The sequence below is a fragment of the Oncorhynchus mykiss genome, chromosome 20, assembly GCF_057628025.1.
Source record: "Oncorhynchus mykiss isolate SJ-2025 chromosome 20, ASM5762802v1, whole genome shotgun sequence".
Lineage (NCBI taxonomy): Eukaryota > Metazoa > Chordata > Actinopteri > Salmoniformes > Salmonidae > Oncorhynchus > Oncorhynchus mykiss.
In genome coordinates this window covers 7,425,545-7,444,946 of record NC_143041.1, presented here as the reverse complement: position 1 = coordinate 7,444,946, position 19,402 = coordinate 7,425,545, and the positions used below count along the sequence as shown (strand labels likewise).

Genomic DNA, 19,402 nt, shown 5'->3' with positions numbered 1-19,402 from the left:
TGTTGAAAAACAAGCAAAAACCAGATGGGATGGTGCATTGCTGCAGAATGAGGTGGTAGCCATGCTGGGTAAGTGTGCCTTGAATTCTACATAAATCACTGACAGTGTCACCAGCAAAGCACCCCTACACCATCACACCTCCTCCTCCTTGCTACACGATGGGAACCACACATGCAGAGATCATCTGTTCACCTACTCTGCGTCTCACAAAGACACGGTGGTGGACGAATTTGGACTCATCAGAACAAAGGACCTAAGGACAGACTCATCAAACCAAAGCATAGATTTTCACCGGTCTAATGTCCATTGCTCTTGTTTCTTCGCCCAAGCAAGTCTCTTCTTCTTATCGGTGTCCTTTAGTAGTGGTTTCTTTGAAGCAATTCGACCATGAAGACCTGATTCATGCAGTCTCCTCTGAACAATTCATGTTGAGATGTGTCTGTTACTTGAACCCCCTTGAAGCATTTATTTGTGCTGCAATTGCTGAGGTGCAGTTAACTCTACTTAAGTTATCCTCTGCAGCAGAGGTAACTGCGTCTTCCTTTCCTGTGGCGGTCCTCATGAGATCTAGTTTCATCATAGCGCTTGATGGTTTTTGTGACTGCACTTGAAGAAACTTTCAAAGTTTTAGACATTTTTCAGATTGACTGACCTTCATGTCTTAAAGTAATGATGGACTGTTGTTTCTCTTTGCTTATTTGAGCTGTTCTTGCCATAATATGGACTTGGTATTTTACCAAATAGGTCTATCTTCTGTATACCCCCCTACCTTGTCACAACACAACTGATTGGCTGAAACGCTTTTAGAAGGAAAGAAATTCTACAAATTAACTTTTAACAAGGCACACCTATTAATTGAAATGCATTCCAGGTGACTGCCTCATGAAGCTGGTTGAGAGAATGCCAAGAGTGTGCAAAGCTGTCATCAAGGCAAAGGGTGGCTACTTTGAAGAATCTCAAATGTAAATATATTTTGATTTGATTAACACTTTTTTGGTTACTACATGATTCCACTTGTGTTCTTTCATATTTTTGATGTCTTCACTATATTCTACAATGTAGAAAATAGTGAAAATAAAGAAAAACCCTGTGTAACAGTACAAATTTAAACCGTCCCCTCGCCCATACCCGGGCGCGAACCAGGGACCTTCTGCACACATCAACAACTGACGCCTACGAAGCGTCGTTACCCATCGCTCCACAAAAGCCGCGGCCCTTGCAGAGCAAGGGGAACTACTACTTCAAGGTCTCAGAGCAAGTGACGTCACTGATTGAAACGCTATTTAGCGCCCACGCTAACTAAGCTAGCCGTTTCACATCCGTTACACCTGGAATGAGTAGGTGTGTCCTAACTTTTGATGGTATTTTTTTTCTGGCTTGACTTCCCCAATGATTTGACCCATGCACCGCTACTGGTTGTCAACTAACATGGATTCAACATTAAATCTACAAAACATTTCATTGAGGTTAAACGTTGGGTGCAAAATATAAGAAATGCTCTTACATGATGACTTTTTGCAAATCCAATATTTTTTTACGTTGATTCAACATCACACTTTTTTTGAAACAACGTTGATTCAACCAGTTTTTGCACAGTGGGTAACTTATTCAACCTATTATTGTAGCCTAGCAGAAAACAGGAGTGTCACTTATTTATTGTATCAAATAAAATTTAAATTATTTATTCATCAACCAGGTACGTATATGTGTTTCTGAAAGTGGACTTTACATCTGTGCATGTCGGTCATGGGCTGTTCTCTATCGCTTGGTAATGGATGCTTTATTGCGCTCTGCCGCGTGGTGGCAACCTGCTACCCTCCCATACACGCGCATGCTAGATGCAGACCGACCGAGACCGATAGACAGTTTTATGATTCGCAAAAGGAACTGTGGACGCTGCCTTCAAAGCACACAGACAAACCGTGCTCCTCCGCCTCCGAAGACATCGATGATAGCGTTATTATTTAACATTTCTCTCCCACTCCCCTTTTCCCTATACTTCCCACGAAATGTACCACTACCACTGAGTGAATAGATTCGTTTTCACCAAGGGAATTCCCGGACCTGACGCGGGAATCGTCTTTGGAAACTTTTGCGACTCATTCCGGGCTGGTATTGCTCAAGCACATAACGGATTCAGGGAGCTAAACTCATCTCTCCAGCACTCTCCCTTCTTCAATAGCTACGACCAGAGATAATCATCCATCCTGACCATCACCAGAAGAGGATACACTTTATGAACAATTTTTATGGAAACGGGACAAGTATTGCTGTTGAAATAGTTGTCTATATTGGTATTTTATGATGTATACTTGCTCCCGATGCAGGTGCTGTGAGAATTGAATGGTTTATCATTGAACTTTGCTCGGCAATCTGAAACGGATTTTTATCAAAGGAACCCAGAAAGGGTCAGGCTGTTTTGTTGCCATTCGTAGCCTAAATTTAAAAAAAAAAATAGGTCTGCCTCCTTGCAATACAGACTGAAAGCCACGATTGCTAGTGTCTGCTACAATTGAGTTAAAACACAATAGCTCTGTATCCTGCAGTCAACATGGACTCTGCTCCTATTTTCATCCAAAAGGTTACAGTTTAAAGGACACATACTCCTTTTATTGACCGCGGTATTGCATAAGCCTATCGATAATTGCATTAATGGGTTTATGTTAGTTGGAATTTACTCATATTATTTCAGTCCTGTGTGTGACTGTACAAACTTTCAATTGATCTGCTCCACATACCGTTCCTTCTGAGCAGTTGGCGATTGTTTGATCGCGCGGTCTCGCTTGAGCGCCCTGAGACCCGGAGATTGCCCGGTTTCAGCGACAACAACGTTCACAGAGCGGACAGTTGCAAGAGCCACACAGACAACTCAACACAGACACGATAACTCCGGGACGACTTGGTCAGCGGCACAACATCTATTCAGCGTGCCGGACACACGCTGTTTATTTAGCCCGGCTGTGGACAATGGCTGGAGTTTCGCCTGGACTGAGGTGGCGCGCCTCATGGATTTTATTGTTTTCCCTGTTTATCCACTACACAACAGCTCAAGGTAAGATAATTCCGTTTTCCGTAGCCTACCAGTACAGGCTTTATGTCCCTTTGCCATTCAGTGCTTTCGTGCAACAACGTGAATGAATCGTCCCCATGTCCTCATCTGTGGACTTTGAAGGCGGTACTGTTTAGCCTATGCCTACACACCAAAAAGTGAGGGTTCCTCAAGGGTTCTTTGGGAAAGGTGGTGGTTCTATGTGGAACCATACTGACCCACAGAACCCTTTGAGGCCTTCAAATGGTTCTTTGCAGTTCAAAAAATGGTTATTTTAGTGATCATTAAAATGTAGGGGCGGTGGCTCATTTAGGTTTTATTTTGGGACATGGTGTGTGCACATCTCTTTCTGTACAGCCCGTGAGTGCCATTCCAGTTGGTCTTATCTGTTGTGTTGTGCTATTTCGTGGTATATATGACTATGGCCAGTGATGGTATCTTGTGAAAGACTCTTGGATGGCCTATTGTCATTTTGAAAAAGGTTGACTAAGTCTCCTCGGGGACCCAAAGCTGCTCCAGAGCACACCTGATTGAACTGGTTAATAAACATAATAAAAACCTGTGGAATTTTAACAATATAAGATGGCTATTAAACAATAATACATTTAAAAAAAATTATGGCTCTACAAAAAACCTTTGAGATTGATAGAGGTTATTTATAAATGTTCTGTAAAGAACCATAAAAAAGGGTTCTATATAGCCCCCAAAAGGGTTGTAACCATGGTGGAACCCTTTTTTGGTGCTATATAGAAGCCCTTTTTAACGGTTCTTTACACACTGAACAAAAATATAAATGCAGCATGTGTAGTGGTGGTCCCATGTTTCATGCGCTGAAATAAAATATTCCAGAAATGTTCCATACACACAAAATGATTATTTATCTCAATGTGTGCACAAATTTGGTTACATTCCTGTTAGTGAGTGTTTCTCCTTTGCCAAGAGAATTCATCCCCCTGACAGGTGTGGCATATCTAGAAGCTGATGAAACAGCATGATTATTACACTGGTGCACCTTGTTCTGGGGACAATAAAAGGCCACTCTAAAATGTGCCATTTTGTCACACAACACAATGCCACAGATGTCTCATGTTTTGAGGGAGAGTGCAATTGGCATGGTGACTGCAGGAATGTCCACCAGAGGTGTTGCCAGATAATTTAATGTTCATTTCTCTACCATAAGCCATCTCCAGTAGGTCCAACCGGCCTCACAACCGCAGACCATGTGTATGGCGTCGTGTGGGCGAGACGTTTTGCTGATGTCAACGTTGTGAACAGAGTGCCCCATGGTGGCGGTGGGGTTATGGTATGGGCAGGCATAAGTTACGGACAACAAACACAATTGCATGTTATCGAATGCACAGAGATACCGTGACGAGATCCTGAGGCCCGTTGTCGTGCCATTCATCCGCCACCATCACTTCATGTTTCAGCAGATGTCGCAACGGTCTGTACACAAGATGAAAATCTCATAGTTCTTCCTGGATATTCACCAGACGTTTGGGATGCTCTGGATTGATGTGTACGACAGCGTGTTCCAGTTCCCGCCAATATCCAGCAACTTCGCACAGCGATTGAAGAGGAGTGGGACAACATTCTACAGGCCACAATCAACAGCCTGATCAACTCTATGCAAAGGAGATGTGTCGCATTGCATGAGACACTCTGGGATCCCACCAAATACTGACTGGTTTTCTGATTCATGACCCTACCTTTAATAAGTAAGGTATCTGTGACCAACAGATGCTTATCTGCAATCCCAGTTATGTGAAATCCATAGATGAGGGGCTAATTAATTATTTTAATTGACTGATTTCGTATATGTACTGTAACTCAGTCAATCTTTGAAATCGTTGCATGTTGCATTTCTATTTTTGTTCAGAATAGAACCTTAGGAAAGGGTGTTTTATAGCACCATACAGGTTCCATTTAGAAACGTATGAGCATGGTCCTAGTAAAAGGTATACCACCAAAAAGGGTTCCGCTATGGTTAAAAGCTTAATAACCCTTATTTGGCACTATATAGAACCATTTGTTATTAGTGTGTCTCAGACACACACACACACACACACACACAGACACACACACACACTGTAGGAGCCTGAGCCCAGCGGTGGTTAAAACTGTGTCAAATTGCTCTGCTCTCTGCAGCCTTGACTGTGTTTATTAAACGGCCTGTTCCCCCGATGCCTCCTCGCCACTGCTGGTGTGGTGTAAAAAGGAACCCAATGTCTTGAATTATGGAAAGGAACCCAATGTCTCTCTCTCTCTTTTGCGCTCTCTCTCTTTTGCGCTCTCTCTCTTTTGCGCTCTCTCTCTTTTGCGCTCTGTCTCTTTTGCGCTCTCTCTCTCTCTCTCTCTCTCTCTCTCTCTCCCTCTCTCTCTCTCTCTCTCTCTCTCTCACATATATAGCATGACAGTGCTTTTCTCATGCAGTATAGCTGCATTACCCCAGGGACAAGTTGGAGTACTTGACAGACGTCAGTGTACTCAACAACTAATCGATTCATCGTTCAATACAATTCATGAAGCTACTGTATTACGATTTGCTACACGACCTCAAACTTGCTTTTACTTTACAAATAATGATGGATTGTATTGTATGCTTTTAATTGATGTCATTTGAATGAAAATAGACATTATTGTCTGCTGTTATTAAACATAGTGTTGGGGCAAATATTATTCTGATGTTTGAACACTCGCTATGAATTTGCGATTAGAAGCCCAGCTGTGGACAAATGCTAATTTAATTAATAAGTCCTAATTAATTAATCAAGCAGGGGTCCCATCGAGATGAATGTTTGCATAGCAAACAAGCAGCTGTAAATAAACAGATACAACACATGCTGGTATTCATAAAATACTGTCAGGGCAAACACATGCTGAATGTGAAAAGAGACTTTTGGTTGTGTGTGTGTGTGTGTGTGTTTTGAATGATTTATGTAGCCCTATTTTCTCACAAAGATGCGTATAGATAGCCACTTGTGGTACATTTTCACCCACTGGAGTTGATGTCCTCAAAGGGGTAGAAACCTTCAGTGTGCATTTAGTTGCAGAAGCCACAATGGTGGCTGGAGCATTAATTATTCTGAATTGTTATTAAGCTTAGACCTGATCCCCAGAGAGGATGGATGCCAGTACCCGCTGTGCAGCCTTTCCCTAAGCAGGTAAAGAGAGAAGAAGGGTAGGCTCCTCTCTAGCACCCCTACCTGCACATATATTGTTACTGGAAATGGAGAAAAAAAAGTTCATGCAGGCTTTCAATTCTTCCTTGACGGTGTGCATTTAGAATCTTATTTTCTAAATATCTCACATCTCCACAATGTTCTATAGCTTGAGCCAGGTAGAGAGAGAATCCAAAAGCAGCGAGCGTGTCATCCTTTCCTTCTCCTTCCTCCTCACCTCCTTGTGTCTGCAGCTAGCCCGAGCAGCCAGTGGAGCAGTATGGTAATGTCATTGCGATTCAGGTATTGCTGCTGCTGGAAGGGATGAGCTACGTTACGCCTGGAGATGTAGTATAAGCCCTCAGCAGCACTGTCCCACTCTATAATACAATGGCGAGGAGACTCTCTGTATTCCAAATGGCACCCTATTCCCTACATAGTGCACTACTTTTCACCAGAGCCCTATGGGACCTGGTAAAAAAAGTAGTGCACCATAAAGGGAATAAGGTGCCATTTGGGACGCAGACTAGGAGAAAACAAGCTGCGATATATATCCATCATTCATGAGGGCAGATCCTCTCCCTCTGACATTTACTGTGGATTGATAACTTACACATCATGGGATTAACATTCCTGACATTGTCAGGTTTCACACTGTGTGCGTAATGTGTGTGTGTGTACTGTACTGCGTGTGTGTGTGTGTGAGAGAGAGAGAGTGTAGTGTGTGAGTGTGTGTCTGTGTGCATGCACATGCATGCTTACGTGCATATGTAAAGGGAGATGGAGGAGTTATAGCTGTCAATGTTCTTCTCTGCTCTGTCTATTCAGCTTTGGCAGCATTGTCTGCCTGGCCCAACTTTCATTATGGATTCAGGGGTCAGGACCCCCAGGAATTAATTGGACACTCTTCATACTGTCTCTGAGTGCAGCGCTGCTCGTTGAGAGCAGAGTGACCAGAGCGCTGGGCCCTTTCCCTCCAATGATTAAAGGACATTAGGAGGCGAGCAGAGCAGAGCGACCTGACTCTGGACCGACAGCCCCGTCCGTTTTAATGTGAGTGTGTGTCCATCGCCCACATTTTAATGACTAGTCCAGTGAAATGGCCTTTCAACAGAGGCAGGGTCGGACGGCCTTGATCAGAGCGGACTGAAGCGTTGTAATGACACACATTAAAGACCACAGAGAAAGGAGCCAGCGATGATGCCCAGTATGCTGAATATCCCCTGTCATGTCAAACATCATTAAACAACATACTAGAACCCTCAAACTCAACTCTGGACCCCGAAGCCACTGCGTTTTTTCATTGTTCACCTACATTCAGGGACCGATTTGGACCTGGGACACCAGGTGGGTGCAATTAATTGTCAGCTAGAACAGAACCAGCAGGCTCCAGACTTCATAGGGTAAGAATTAGAGGTCAACCAATTATGATTTTTCAACGCGTAAAACCGATTATTGGAGGACCAAAGAAAGCCGGTACCGATTAATCTGCCGATTTTTATATATATATGTTTGTAATAATGACAATTACAACAATACTGAACGAACACTTTTATTTTAACTTAATGTAATACACAAATAAAAATCAATTTAGTCTCAAATATATAATGAAACATGTTCAATTTGGTTTAAATAATGCAAAAACAAAGTGTTGGAGAAGAAAGTAAAAGTGCTATATGTGCCATGTAAAAAATTAACGTTTAAGTTCCTTGCTCAGAACTTGAGAACATATGAAAGCTGGTGGTTCCTTTTAACATGAGTCTTCAGTATTCCCAGTTAAGAAGTTTTAGGTTGTAGTTATTATAGGAATTATAGGACTATTTCTCTCAATAATTTGTATTTCATATACCTTTGACTATTGGATGTTCGTATAGGCACTATAGTATTGCCAGCCTAATCCCGGGAGTAGATAGGCTTGAAGTCATAAACAGCGCTGTGCTTCAAGCATTGCGAAGAGCTGCTGGCAAACGCAGGAAAGTGCTGTTTGAATGAATGCTTACGAGCCTGCTGCTGCCTACCACTGCTCAGTCAGACTCCTCTATTAAATATCAAAATATGCAGGTTTAAAAAAATATACTTGTGTATTGATTTTAAGAAAGGCATTAATGTTTATGGTTAGGTACATTGGTGCAACGACGTTGCGTTTTTTGCGAATGCGCTTGTTAAATTATCACCCGTTTGACGAAGTAGGCTGTGATTCGATGATCACAGCCTACACTGGCTATCTTTTATTTTGGTGATTGTTAGTTCTCCAAGATTAAATATATATATATTATATATTATATTTTCTACATACTTTATATCTGTTTTAGTCATTTAAGTTTATGTTATTTCAACCCGAAAGCTATTTAAGAACAAAAAAAAGATATACAGTACCAGTCAAAAGTTTGGACACACCTACTCATTCAAGGGTTTTTCTTAATGTTTTACTATTTTCTACATTGTAGAATAATAGTGAAGACCTCATAACTATGAAATAACACAGATGCAATCATGTAGTAACCAAGAAAGTGTTAAACAAATCAAAATACATTTGAGATATTTCAAACTAGCCACCCTTTGCCTTTTTGACATCTTTGCACACTCTTGACATTCTCTCAACCAGCTTCACGAGGAATGCTTTTCCAACAGTCTTGAAGGAGTTCCCACATATGCTGAGCACTTGTTGGCTGCTTTTCCTTCACTCTGCGGTCCAACTCATCCCAAACCATTTTAATCGGGTTTAGGGCGGGTGATTGTGGAGGCCAGGTCATCTGATACAGCACCATCACTGTCCTTCTTTGTCAAACCAGATGGGATTTCATTTTTACTGCAGATTGCTGGTAGCCATGCTGGTTGAGCCATGCTGGTTGAGTGGGCCTTGAATTCTAAATTAATCACGACAGTGTCACCCGCAAAGCACCCCCATACCAGCACACCTCCTCCTCCATGCTTCACTGTGGGAACCACACATGCGGATATCATCCGTTCACCTACTCTGCATCTCACAAAGACATGGCGGGTCAAACCAAAAATGTCAAATTTGGACTCATCAGACCAAAGGACAGATTTACACCGGTCTAATGTCCATTGCTCATGTTTCTTGGCCCAAGCAAGTCTGTTTTTCTTCTTTATACCACCCCTACCTTGTCACAAAACAACTGATTGGCTCAAATGCATTAAGGAAAAAATTCATTCCAGGTGACTACCTCGTGAAGTTCGTTGAGAGAATGCCAAGAGTGTGCAAAGCTGTCATCAAGGCAAAGGAATCTAAAATATATAATATATTCAGATTTGTTTAACACTTTTTTGGTTACTACATGATTCCATATGTGTTATTTCATAGTTTTGATGTTTTCACTATTATTCTACAATGTAGAACATAGTAAAAATAAAGAAAAGCCCATGAATGAGTAGGTGTGTCCAAACCTTTGACTGATACTGTGTATATATATATATATATATATTTTACAAAACGTTCAGACGGGCCCGCCCTAGGATTTTGATGGTAGAAAAATCCCTGGAGTTATTATGGTTTTGCGAGAGAGTGTTATAATGCTTGTGCTATCGAGTGTTATTATGCTTGTGCTAGCTCGTAAAAGCTACATTACGGCATCGACATTGACTCTTTGTCTAACATTGTTCTTTCCTGCCATACATTGGCTGTTGTATTTGTTTTTAGAGGATGAGACCCGTGGAGCGAGCTGAAAGCCCCCTATGACATGTGGCTTCACAAAAGAATAGCTCCGATAACAACTTCCTTAAATAAACTAGGGTGAACTACAGCATACCGTCTCTCACAGTCTCTCTCTAGTCCTGATCCTTTCCTCATTTACTGGGCCTTATAGACACAATGTGCTCTGGTCGCCTGCTGTGTGTCATCTTTAACAGGGTTCTATTTTGGAACACTGAGCAGCAGGGGAGGACTCAATTGGAATGTCATGTTTGGCATACACTTATAAATCACTCAACATTAGATCCGATTAGCCTTACTGGCTTACAGACTTTAGGAGTTTTCAGAGAGAGAGAGAAGGAGAGATCGAAATGGCGAGTGAGAGAGAGTGACAGAGAGAATGAGAAGGAGGGAGAGGGAAAATGAGGGAAAACGAGAGATAAAGATGGAGAGGGACAGTGAGAGTGAGAGAATGGCACTTGGTTACCACCAGAGAGAGAGATTGAGTAAGGCCCCTCTCTGGATGGAGGGATGAAGGCATGCCATTCAGATTAGTGTCCATGCGGATGGTGATGAGAGAAGGGGGTGAGTCATCTGCTTCATGGGGTCAGTGGAAGTCTGTAGCTGGCTCCCCCGGCCTTCCCGAAATGTCGGGGATGTTTAGAATGGGCCTAATTTTTCAATCACCATCATGACCATTTAGATGTTATCCTTGACCCCTTGACCATGATGTATGTAGCCTTGATTTAGTTAATCAAAATCTAACTTGGGTGTGCATGGCTAGCTAGGCCTCTGAGAACCACAATACGTCTGAAAAGTATTTATATAGAGAACATTTGAATCAAGGTCTCACTTATCTCATTCTAGGGAGTTTTTCCTAGCCACCGTGCTTCTACACCTGCATTGCTTGCTGTTTGGGGTTTTAGGCTGGGTTTCTGTACAGCACTTTGAGATATCAGCTGATGTACGAAGGGCTATATAAATAATTTTGATTTGATGTTGATTTTTTGTTGTTGTTCCATTTCAAAGCCTCATGGTCTTTGGTGTGATCACAAGTGTCCTTGTTCAGCTGATATGAGATTGAGAGTAGGGGTGAAAGGAGACTTAACTAACACGAGCCAGCAGCAAGGTTCTTTACTATCCTAGGAAACAAGAGATAAGAGGTAAAAGGATACCAGCAGCATGGTTGTTAAATATTCTAATGGCCAGGTCAGCTCAACCTCATGGTCATGTTCTACGCAATCTCTGTACCTCTCTGAAAAATAGCCCCAGTTTTAGTCTAACACAAAAGTTCAGCCTTGGAAAAAACACATACCTGTATGCCTCAGGGCTCATCCAGCTTCACAAAAGTTTTATCGATCTAGTTTTTTCTCAGTTTGCCCAGTTTTCTGTTGATTTAGTTTCTTCTCTGTTTGCCCAGTTTTCTGTTGATTCAGTTTCTTCTCTGTTTGACCAGTTTTCTGTTGATTCAGTTTCTTCTCTGTTTGCCCAGTTTTCTGTTGATTCAGTTCCTTCTCTGTTTGCCCAGTTTTCTGTTGATTCAGTTTCTTCTCTGTTTGACCAGTTTTCTGTTGATTCAGTTTCTTCTCTGTTTGCCCAGTTTTCTGTTGATTCAGTTTCTTCTCTGTTTGCCCAGTTTTCTGTTGATTCGGTTTCTTCTCTGTTTGCCCAGTTTTCTGTTAATTCGGTTTCTTCTCTGTTTGCCCAGTTTTCTGTTGATTCGGTTTCTTCTCAGTTTGCCCCACGGACATCCCTGGATAACTTGGTCACTTTTTAGCCTGCCTCCTCTCCACCCAACACACATTGCTCTGCCTGCCTGCCCTGTGGCGGGACTCGGGAGGTCTGCCCCCTCTCGTGAACTTGCTATGGCCAAGAGCAGAGCCTCAGGGTGATTAGATCAGGTAATGACCATGAATATGAATGACTTGACTTCTCTATAGGAGACTCCTCCTCACCCTCTTCAGTGCAATTAAGGAATTTCAGAACCTATTTTGAATACAATGCATTCGCAAATTTACAGACCCCTTCACCTTTTCCACATTTTGTTACGTTACAGCATTCTAAAATGTATAAAATTGTTATTTTCCCTGATAAAGCTACACACAATATCACATAATGACAAAGCAAAAACAGATTTTTAGACATTTTTGCAAATGTATTATTAAAAGAACAACTGAAATATCACATTTACATAAGTATTCAGACCCTTTACTCAGTACTTTGTTGAAGCACCTTTGGCAGCGATTACAGCGTCAAATCTTCTTGGGTATGACGCTACAAGCTGTATTCGGAGAGTTTCTCCCATTCTTCTCTGCAGATCCTCTAAAGCTCAGGTTGGATGGGGAGCGTTGCTGCACAACTATTTTCAGATCCCTCCAGATATGTTAGATTGGGTTCAAGTCCGGGCACTGGCTAGGCCACTCCGTTGTCGTGGCTGTGTGGTTAGTGTCGTTTTCCTTTTGGAAGGTGAACCTTCGCCCCAGTCTGAGGTCCTGAGCGCTCTGGAGCAGGTTTTCATCTAAGACCTCTCTGTACTTTGCTCCGTTTATCTTTCCCTCGATCCTGACTAGTCTCCTAGTCCCTGCCGCTGAAAAACATCCCCACAGCATGATGCTGCCACCACCATGCTTCACAGTAGGGACGGTGACAGGATTCCTCCAGACGTGACGCTGGTTTTGTCTTGGTTTTATCAGACCAGAAAATCTTGTTTGTCATGGTCTGAGAGTCCTTTAGGTGCCTTTTGGCAAACTCCAAGCGGGCTGTCATGTGCCTTTTACTGAGAAGTGGCTTCCGTCTGTCCACTCTTCCATAATTGCCTGATTCGTGGAGTGTTACAGAGATGGTTGTCCTAGTGGAAGGTTCTCCCATCTCCACAGAGGAACTCTGGAGCTCTGTCGGAGTGACCATCGGTTGACAGTGCACGTCAGAGCAAAAACCAAGCCATGATATCGAAGGAATTGTCCGTAGAGCCCCAAGACAGGTTTGTGTTGAGGCACAGTTCTGGGGATGGGTACCAACATTTTTTTTGCATAAATGTCTAAAAACCTGTTTTTGCTTTGTCATTATGGGGTATTGTGTGTAGATTTATGAGGACATTTGTTTTATTTAATCCATTTTAGAATAAGGTTGTAACATAACAAAATATGGAAAAAGTGAAGGCGTCGTAATAATTTACGAATGCACTGTATATTTTCTTGGTCCTAGAATCATGAAATGTTCAATGTACATTGAGGGGAGTTATTGCTTTCAATACTCCCAAATAAAATGATTTTCATCCAACAACGGCATACTGTAGGCTATATCTACGCACAATCTTGCAATAGGCTTCCTGTAACAGTTTTCCTCCTCTTCTGATGAGGTGTATGAAGGATCGGACCAATGCACAGCGTGGTAAGTTGTTATAATTGATTAAACTGAACACAAAAATAACAAAGGGGAAAACACGACAAAAACGAAACAGTCCTATTAGGTGGCAAAACACAAAACAGGAAACAACTACCCACAACCCATAGTGGGAAAACAGGCTGCCTAAGTATGGTTCTCAGAGACAACAATAAACAGCTGCCTCTGATTGGGAACCATACCAGGCCAAACACAGAAATACAAAAACGTAGAACACATAGAATGCCCACCCCAACTCACGCCTTGACCAAACTAAAATAGAGACATAAAAAAGGAATGAAGGTCAGGACGTGACACTTCCCATACATAATAAATACAAAGCCAAAATAACCAACGGAAGAATGAAAATCCAATTGCAAAATAATGCTTTTTATTCATTGATGGAAATACCTTTGACCGTATAGGGTCATAAGCATAATATAGTGGAATTAAACTGGCATGTGGGTATTTTCGTTAGTCATCATGTAGCCTGTCTTATTTATCCAGCACAATACAGCATACAGAGCCTATTTTGAGCATAATTTCTCCTGCAGCTCCTCAGTTTGTTGCTACTGGAGTAAAACTTACATTTATAAACCCATTAATTGTGCCACCATTCAAGTGCAGGCAACAGGCTATCAGCGCATCACCACCACTTTACAATGTGAGCTGGAGGCAGTATGCATTTTGAAAACATAGGCCTACTTAAATGTTTCAAACCTGAATGTTTTACTTCATATTATGACGCATGTCTTACCTTGCGTCAAAGGAGCCTATAGTCATATCCGACCATAGAAATGTGGAGGCAATTATTCTATAAAGACCTCATAGGCTGCGCATAAATTTAGAGTTTGGGGAAGCTTATGATTTGTCCTACAATTTCTACCTATCTGCGTGCCAGTTATGATTTGCATATGCGCATTTTCATTGAACAATTTCATTTCAATAATAATGTTTTTGTTTCTTGAAAGCATTGTCACATGGTTAATCATAAAAATCTGAATTAAAAGTTTAAATTAGAGCATCAGTGTAATGCAGGGAGTCTGGAAGCAGGTTTAAATTAGAGCATCAGTGTAACGCAGGGAGTCTGGAAGCAGGTTTAAATTAGAGCATCAGTGTAACGCAGGGAGTCTGGAAGCAGGTTTAAATTAGAGCATCAGTGTAACGCAGGGAGTCTGGAAGCAGGTTTAAATTAGAGCATCAGTGTAACGCAGGGAGTCTGGAAGCAGGTTTAAATTAGAGCATCAGTGTAACGCAGGGAGTCTGGAAGCAGGTTTAAATTAGAGCATCAGTGTAACGCAGGGAGTCTGGAAGCAGGTTTAAATTAGAGCATCAGTGTAACGCAGGGAGTCTGGAAGCAGGTTTAAATTAGAGCATCAGTGTAACGCAGGGAGTCTGGAAGCAGGTTTAAATTAGAGCATCAGTGTAACGCAGGGAGTCTGGAAGCAGGTTTAAATTAGAGCATCAGTGTAACGCAGGGAGTCTGGAAGCAGGTTTAAATTAGAGCATCAGTGTAACGCAGGGAGTCTGGAAGCAGGTTTAAATTAGAGCATCAGTGTAACGCAGGGAGTCTGGAAGCAGGTTTAAATTAGAGCATCAGTGTAACGCAGGGAGTCTGGAAGCAGGTTTAAATTAGAGCATCAGTGTAACGCAGGGAGTCTGGAAGCAGGTTTAAATTAGAACATCAGTGTAACGCAGGGAGTCTGGAAGCAGGTTTAAATTAGAACATCAGTGTAACGCAGGGAGTCTGGAAGCAGGTTTAAATTAGAACATCAGTGTAACGCAGGGAGTCTGGAAGCAGGTGCAGAAGTTCAGTTTATTAATATTAATATTACTATTATTATTAATAATAATAACTGCAATACAAAACAGGAGCTGTGTACTGAACATAACCAATACTGGCTGACGACTGAGGTAGCTGACGGCTATATGAAGGAAGAGTAATCATGGTGGTGATGAAGTCCAGGTGTGCTTAATGATCGGGAGCAGGTGTACGCAATGATGGTTGCCAGGTCTGCGCAATGTGGGTTGCCAGGACCGGAGGTTAGTAGACCAGTGACGCCGAATGCCAGAGGGAGGAAGCAGGAGTAGGCGTGACAACCAGCCTCTGCCATATGGAACGTTGACACTCCGTGATCCATTGGCGGCTAACAAAATGAGTGCATGGAACTCATAGCCTTAGCCGATAGGGCAATGCAGCAGTAGGCCTAAGTCAAAATTCATAAAGCCGACAAATAAAAACAGTAGAAAATATGATATATTCAGGTTCTTTCAATTGCATTCATCTCTCTACTCAAGCTCTCTGCCTCCCTTTCTATATGTATTGAGATACTATTTTGATTAATTCTCCATTAGGCTACATGTATAATGGGGAATTGATCAAAATGAACAATCAACGGCAAACAATTTACAGAATGAAACAATGAATGCGCAAGAATTGGCGGGAGAAAGCTGAACCATTCTGGAGAGACTCGCCTATGTCTTCCTCACACACCTCTCCCCTTCTTCTTGTCATTCTGAGCACCGTGGGTAGACTCCCTAATGGTTACACACACAACACATATGGGTCTGGTAAATTTCTCAAATCGTTGGTCAATTAAAATCTTCCCGATCATGTTGTTTGACGCCACATTTTTCCTAATGGAATCCCTGGCGTACATACACACAGTGAAGATACTGATACAAACAGTCACATAGCATACACATAGGCTGTTTCCATATGCACATTTGCGTTATGCATTGTCCTGTTCTTTCAAGGGTGATCTTCCAAGAACACCTGAGAGAGCAAACTGTCTAGTATTGGAAAACGCAGAGCACTTAAAATCTGTTACATTTTAAATGTACTTCGACGTGACCTCTAAAGTAAACAGGAAACCGCATCACACGCCAGCGTCAACAACACGATTAACAGCAAGATGGTGCTGACAGATAGGGCAACTCTGCTTCTAGCTTCAAAGAAATTTGCAGTATTTTTTTTTTATGTGTTATTTCTTACATTATTAGCCAGAATTTAGTTTTTTATTACATACAACCGGAAATAACTTTTGGATATCAGAGCAGCGGTAGCTCACCAGCATTACCAGCATTGCGACCAGGAATACGAGTTTCCCGAATTTGATATTTTGTTCTTACCCCCCAGGGAAATTGAACTGAGGCTGATCCAAAACACTGCCGGCAGAGAAGAGGTATTCAGAGTAGACTCCTAGTCCAACTTAGGAGGCACGTACACCACCCATCGCTTCCGAGTATATTACTCGCTAATGTTCAGTCTCTGGATAATAAAGTTGACAAGCTCAGGGCTAGGATCTCCTTCCATAAAGACATCAAGGAATCATAACATACTCTGTTTCACGGAAACATGGCTCTTGGGTTCTCCAGACAGTTGGGTTCTCTTCTCCTTCTCCGGGAAGAAGAAGGGCGGGGATGTATGTTTCATGATTAACTACTCATGGTGGGATTGTGATAACATACAGAAACTCAAGTCCTTTTGTTCACCCGACCTAGAATACCTCACAATCAAATGCCAAAGGTATTACTTCCCAAGATAATTATCTTTGGTTATAGTCACAGCCGTGTATATTCCCCCACAAGCCGATACCACAACGGCCCTCAAATAACTACACTGGACTCTATGCAAACTGGAAACTACATATCCTGAGGCCGCATTTATTGTAGCCAGGGATTTTAACAAAGCTAATCTGAGGAAAATGCTACTGAAGTTCTACCAACACATTGACTGTAGCACTCGCTCTGAGAAAACATTGGACCACTGCTACTCATCTTTTCAAATTGCCTACAAGACCCTCCCCCACTCGCCCCCTCCCTTTGGTAAATCTGATCACGACTCCATTTTGGTCCTCCCTTCCTATAGGCAGAAATTCAAACAGCATGCACCCGTGCTACGGACTGTTACTGTTACTTGCTTACTCTGGTCTTACCAATCGGAATCCATGCTTCAAGATTGTTTTGATCGTGCGGACTGGGATATGTTCCGGGTAGCCTCTGAAATAATATTGAAATAAAGGATACGGTGACTGAGTTTATCAGGAAATGTATAGGAGATGTACCCACTGTGACAGAAACAGTGGATAGATGGCAGCATTTGCGCAAACCTGAAAAAACGAATCACCACATTTAACCAGGGCAAGGTAACTGGGAATATGGCAGATTACAAAGAGTGTAGTTATTCCCTCCGTAAGGCAATCAAACAGGCAAACGTCAGTACAGAGACAAAGTGGAGTCGTAATTCAACGGCTCAGACACTACCGTTCAAACGTTTGGGGTCACTTAGAAATGTCCTTGTTTTTGAAAGAAAAGCATATTTTTTGTCCATTAAAATAACATCAAATTGATCAGAAATACAGTTTAGACATTGTTAATGATGTAAATAACTATTGTAGCTGGAAACGGCAGGTTTTTTATGGAATATCTACATAGGCGTACAGAGGTCCATTATCAGCAACCATCACTCCTGTGTTCCAATGGCATGTTGTGTTAGCTAATCCAAGTTTATAATTTTAAAAGGTGTGTTTGAGAAACAGACACCTCACAAGTCCTCAACTGGAAGCTTCCTTAAATAGTACCCGTAAAACACCCGTCTCAACGTCAACAGTGAAGAGGCGACTCCGTATCTCGTAAAGCCATATCTCCGACATATCTCCGACTGGCCAATTAAAAGAAAAGATTAAGATGGCCAAAATAACACAGACACTGGACAGAGGGTGGTCTGGTCTGCCCAACGCATCACCGGGGGCAAACTACCTGCCCTCCAGGACAGCACCCGATGTCACAGGAAGGCCAAAAAGATCATCAAGGACAACAACCACCCGAGCCACTGCCTGTTCACTCCACTATCATCCAGAAGGCGAGGTCAGTACTGGTGCATTAAAGCTGGGACCGAGAGACTGAAAAACAGTTTCTATCTCAAGGCCATCAGACTGTTAAATTGCAATCCCTAGAACCTTAGAGGCTGCTGCCCTGTATACATAGACTTGAAATCACTGGCCACTTTAATAATGGAACACTTGTCACTTTAATAATGTTTACAAATGTTTCATTACTCTTCTCATATGTATATACTGTATTCTATTCTACTGTATTGTAGTCTATGCTACTCAGACATTGCTCGTTCGAATATGTACATATTCCTAATTCTATTCCTTTACTTTAGATTTGTGTGTATTGTTGTGACAGTTTTAGATATTACTTGTTAGATATTATTGCACTGTTGGAGCTAGAAACACAAGCATTTCGCTAAACCCGCAATTACATCTGCTAAATGTGTGTTTGACCAATAAAATTAGACTTGAACAAAGCTATCTTTTGTGCTAGCTAGCTACAGTACGTCTGTTACATTGTAGCCAATGTAGCAGTGTGAGCAACTAGTGCTAGCAATTCACCAAACAAATATTCCAGAATGGAAATATTTAACACGAATAACAAGTAAAACTAAGCTTGCATGCATGGTACAGTACAGAGGCTGAAGCTACAATTTTTTTAAATAGCTAAATAAGCAATTTTGTTCTCCCAAGTGTGGACTTGTCTGCCATTAATTCAGATTTTTGGGGGAATTTTCACTGCATCGCAATGTGTTATGTCCTACGTTTGGAATCGGACCTGAAAAATGACAGTTGACTTCCTTACTCACTATACACTCTCGAACAGAAGTACGCATTTTGAAACACAGCCAAACATGGTGCACTCATCATGATACACGCACACATGCACGTGCACACATGGATATGCCTTTCAGAGTAACACACCACCTGCTGTCTCTTCCCCTGCTCAGTCCTCCTCCTCTCTCTCTGTATTTATGTATGTATGTAGCTCACTCCAATTACAGGAAAGCATAAAGGGGGAGTATATGGAGTCATTAGGGGAGAGGAAATGCCTTGTACCGTATTACAGGGACTGCAGGGGGCCGCCTGTTGAGCTTAATAGTGTACTGTATCTTAATTCAATAGGGGTTGACTAATAGAGTCCACAGAGAGAGAAACCTTCTCAGAAGCTCACTGGTTGCATCCGAAATAGCATCCTATATAGTTCACTACTTTTAACCAGGGCCCATTACATTATGACTGAATAAAGTAAAGAGAGGTTTCTTTGGCTTCTTTTAACCAGGGAACAATTACATTTTGACTGACTACATTTTGACTGGCC

General features: G+C 42.0%; 1 protein-coding gene across 3 annotated transcripts in view; it reads left to right on the top strand.

Annotated features, from left to right (window-relative positions):
• Positions 1 to 1,840: 1,840 nt before the first annotated feature.
• Positions 1,841 to 19,402, top strand: part of sdk2b (sidekick cell adhesion molecule 2b) — a 468,680-nt gene continuing 451,118 nt past the window's right edge. For all 3 annotated transcript variants that reach the window (XM_090212049.1, XM_090212048.1, XM_090212047.1), the window contains exon 1: positions 1,841 to 3,052. In XM_090212049.1, coding sequence (XP_090068175.1) covers positions 2,968 to 3,052 — 85 coding nt within the window. In that variant the 5' untranslated portion in view covers positions 1,841 to 2,967. The remainder of the gene's footprint in view (positions 3,053 to 19,402) is intronic.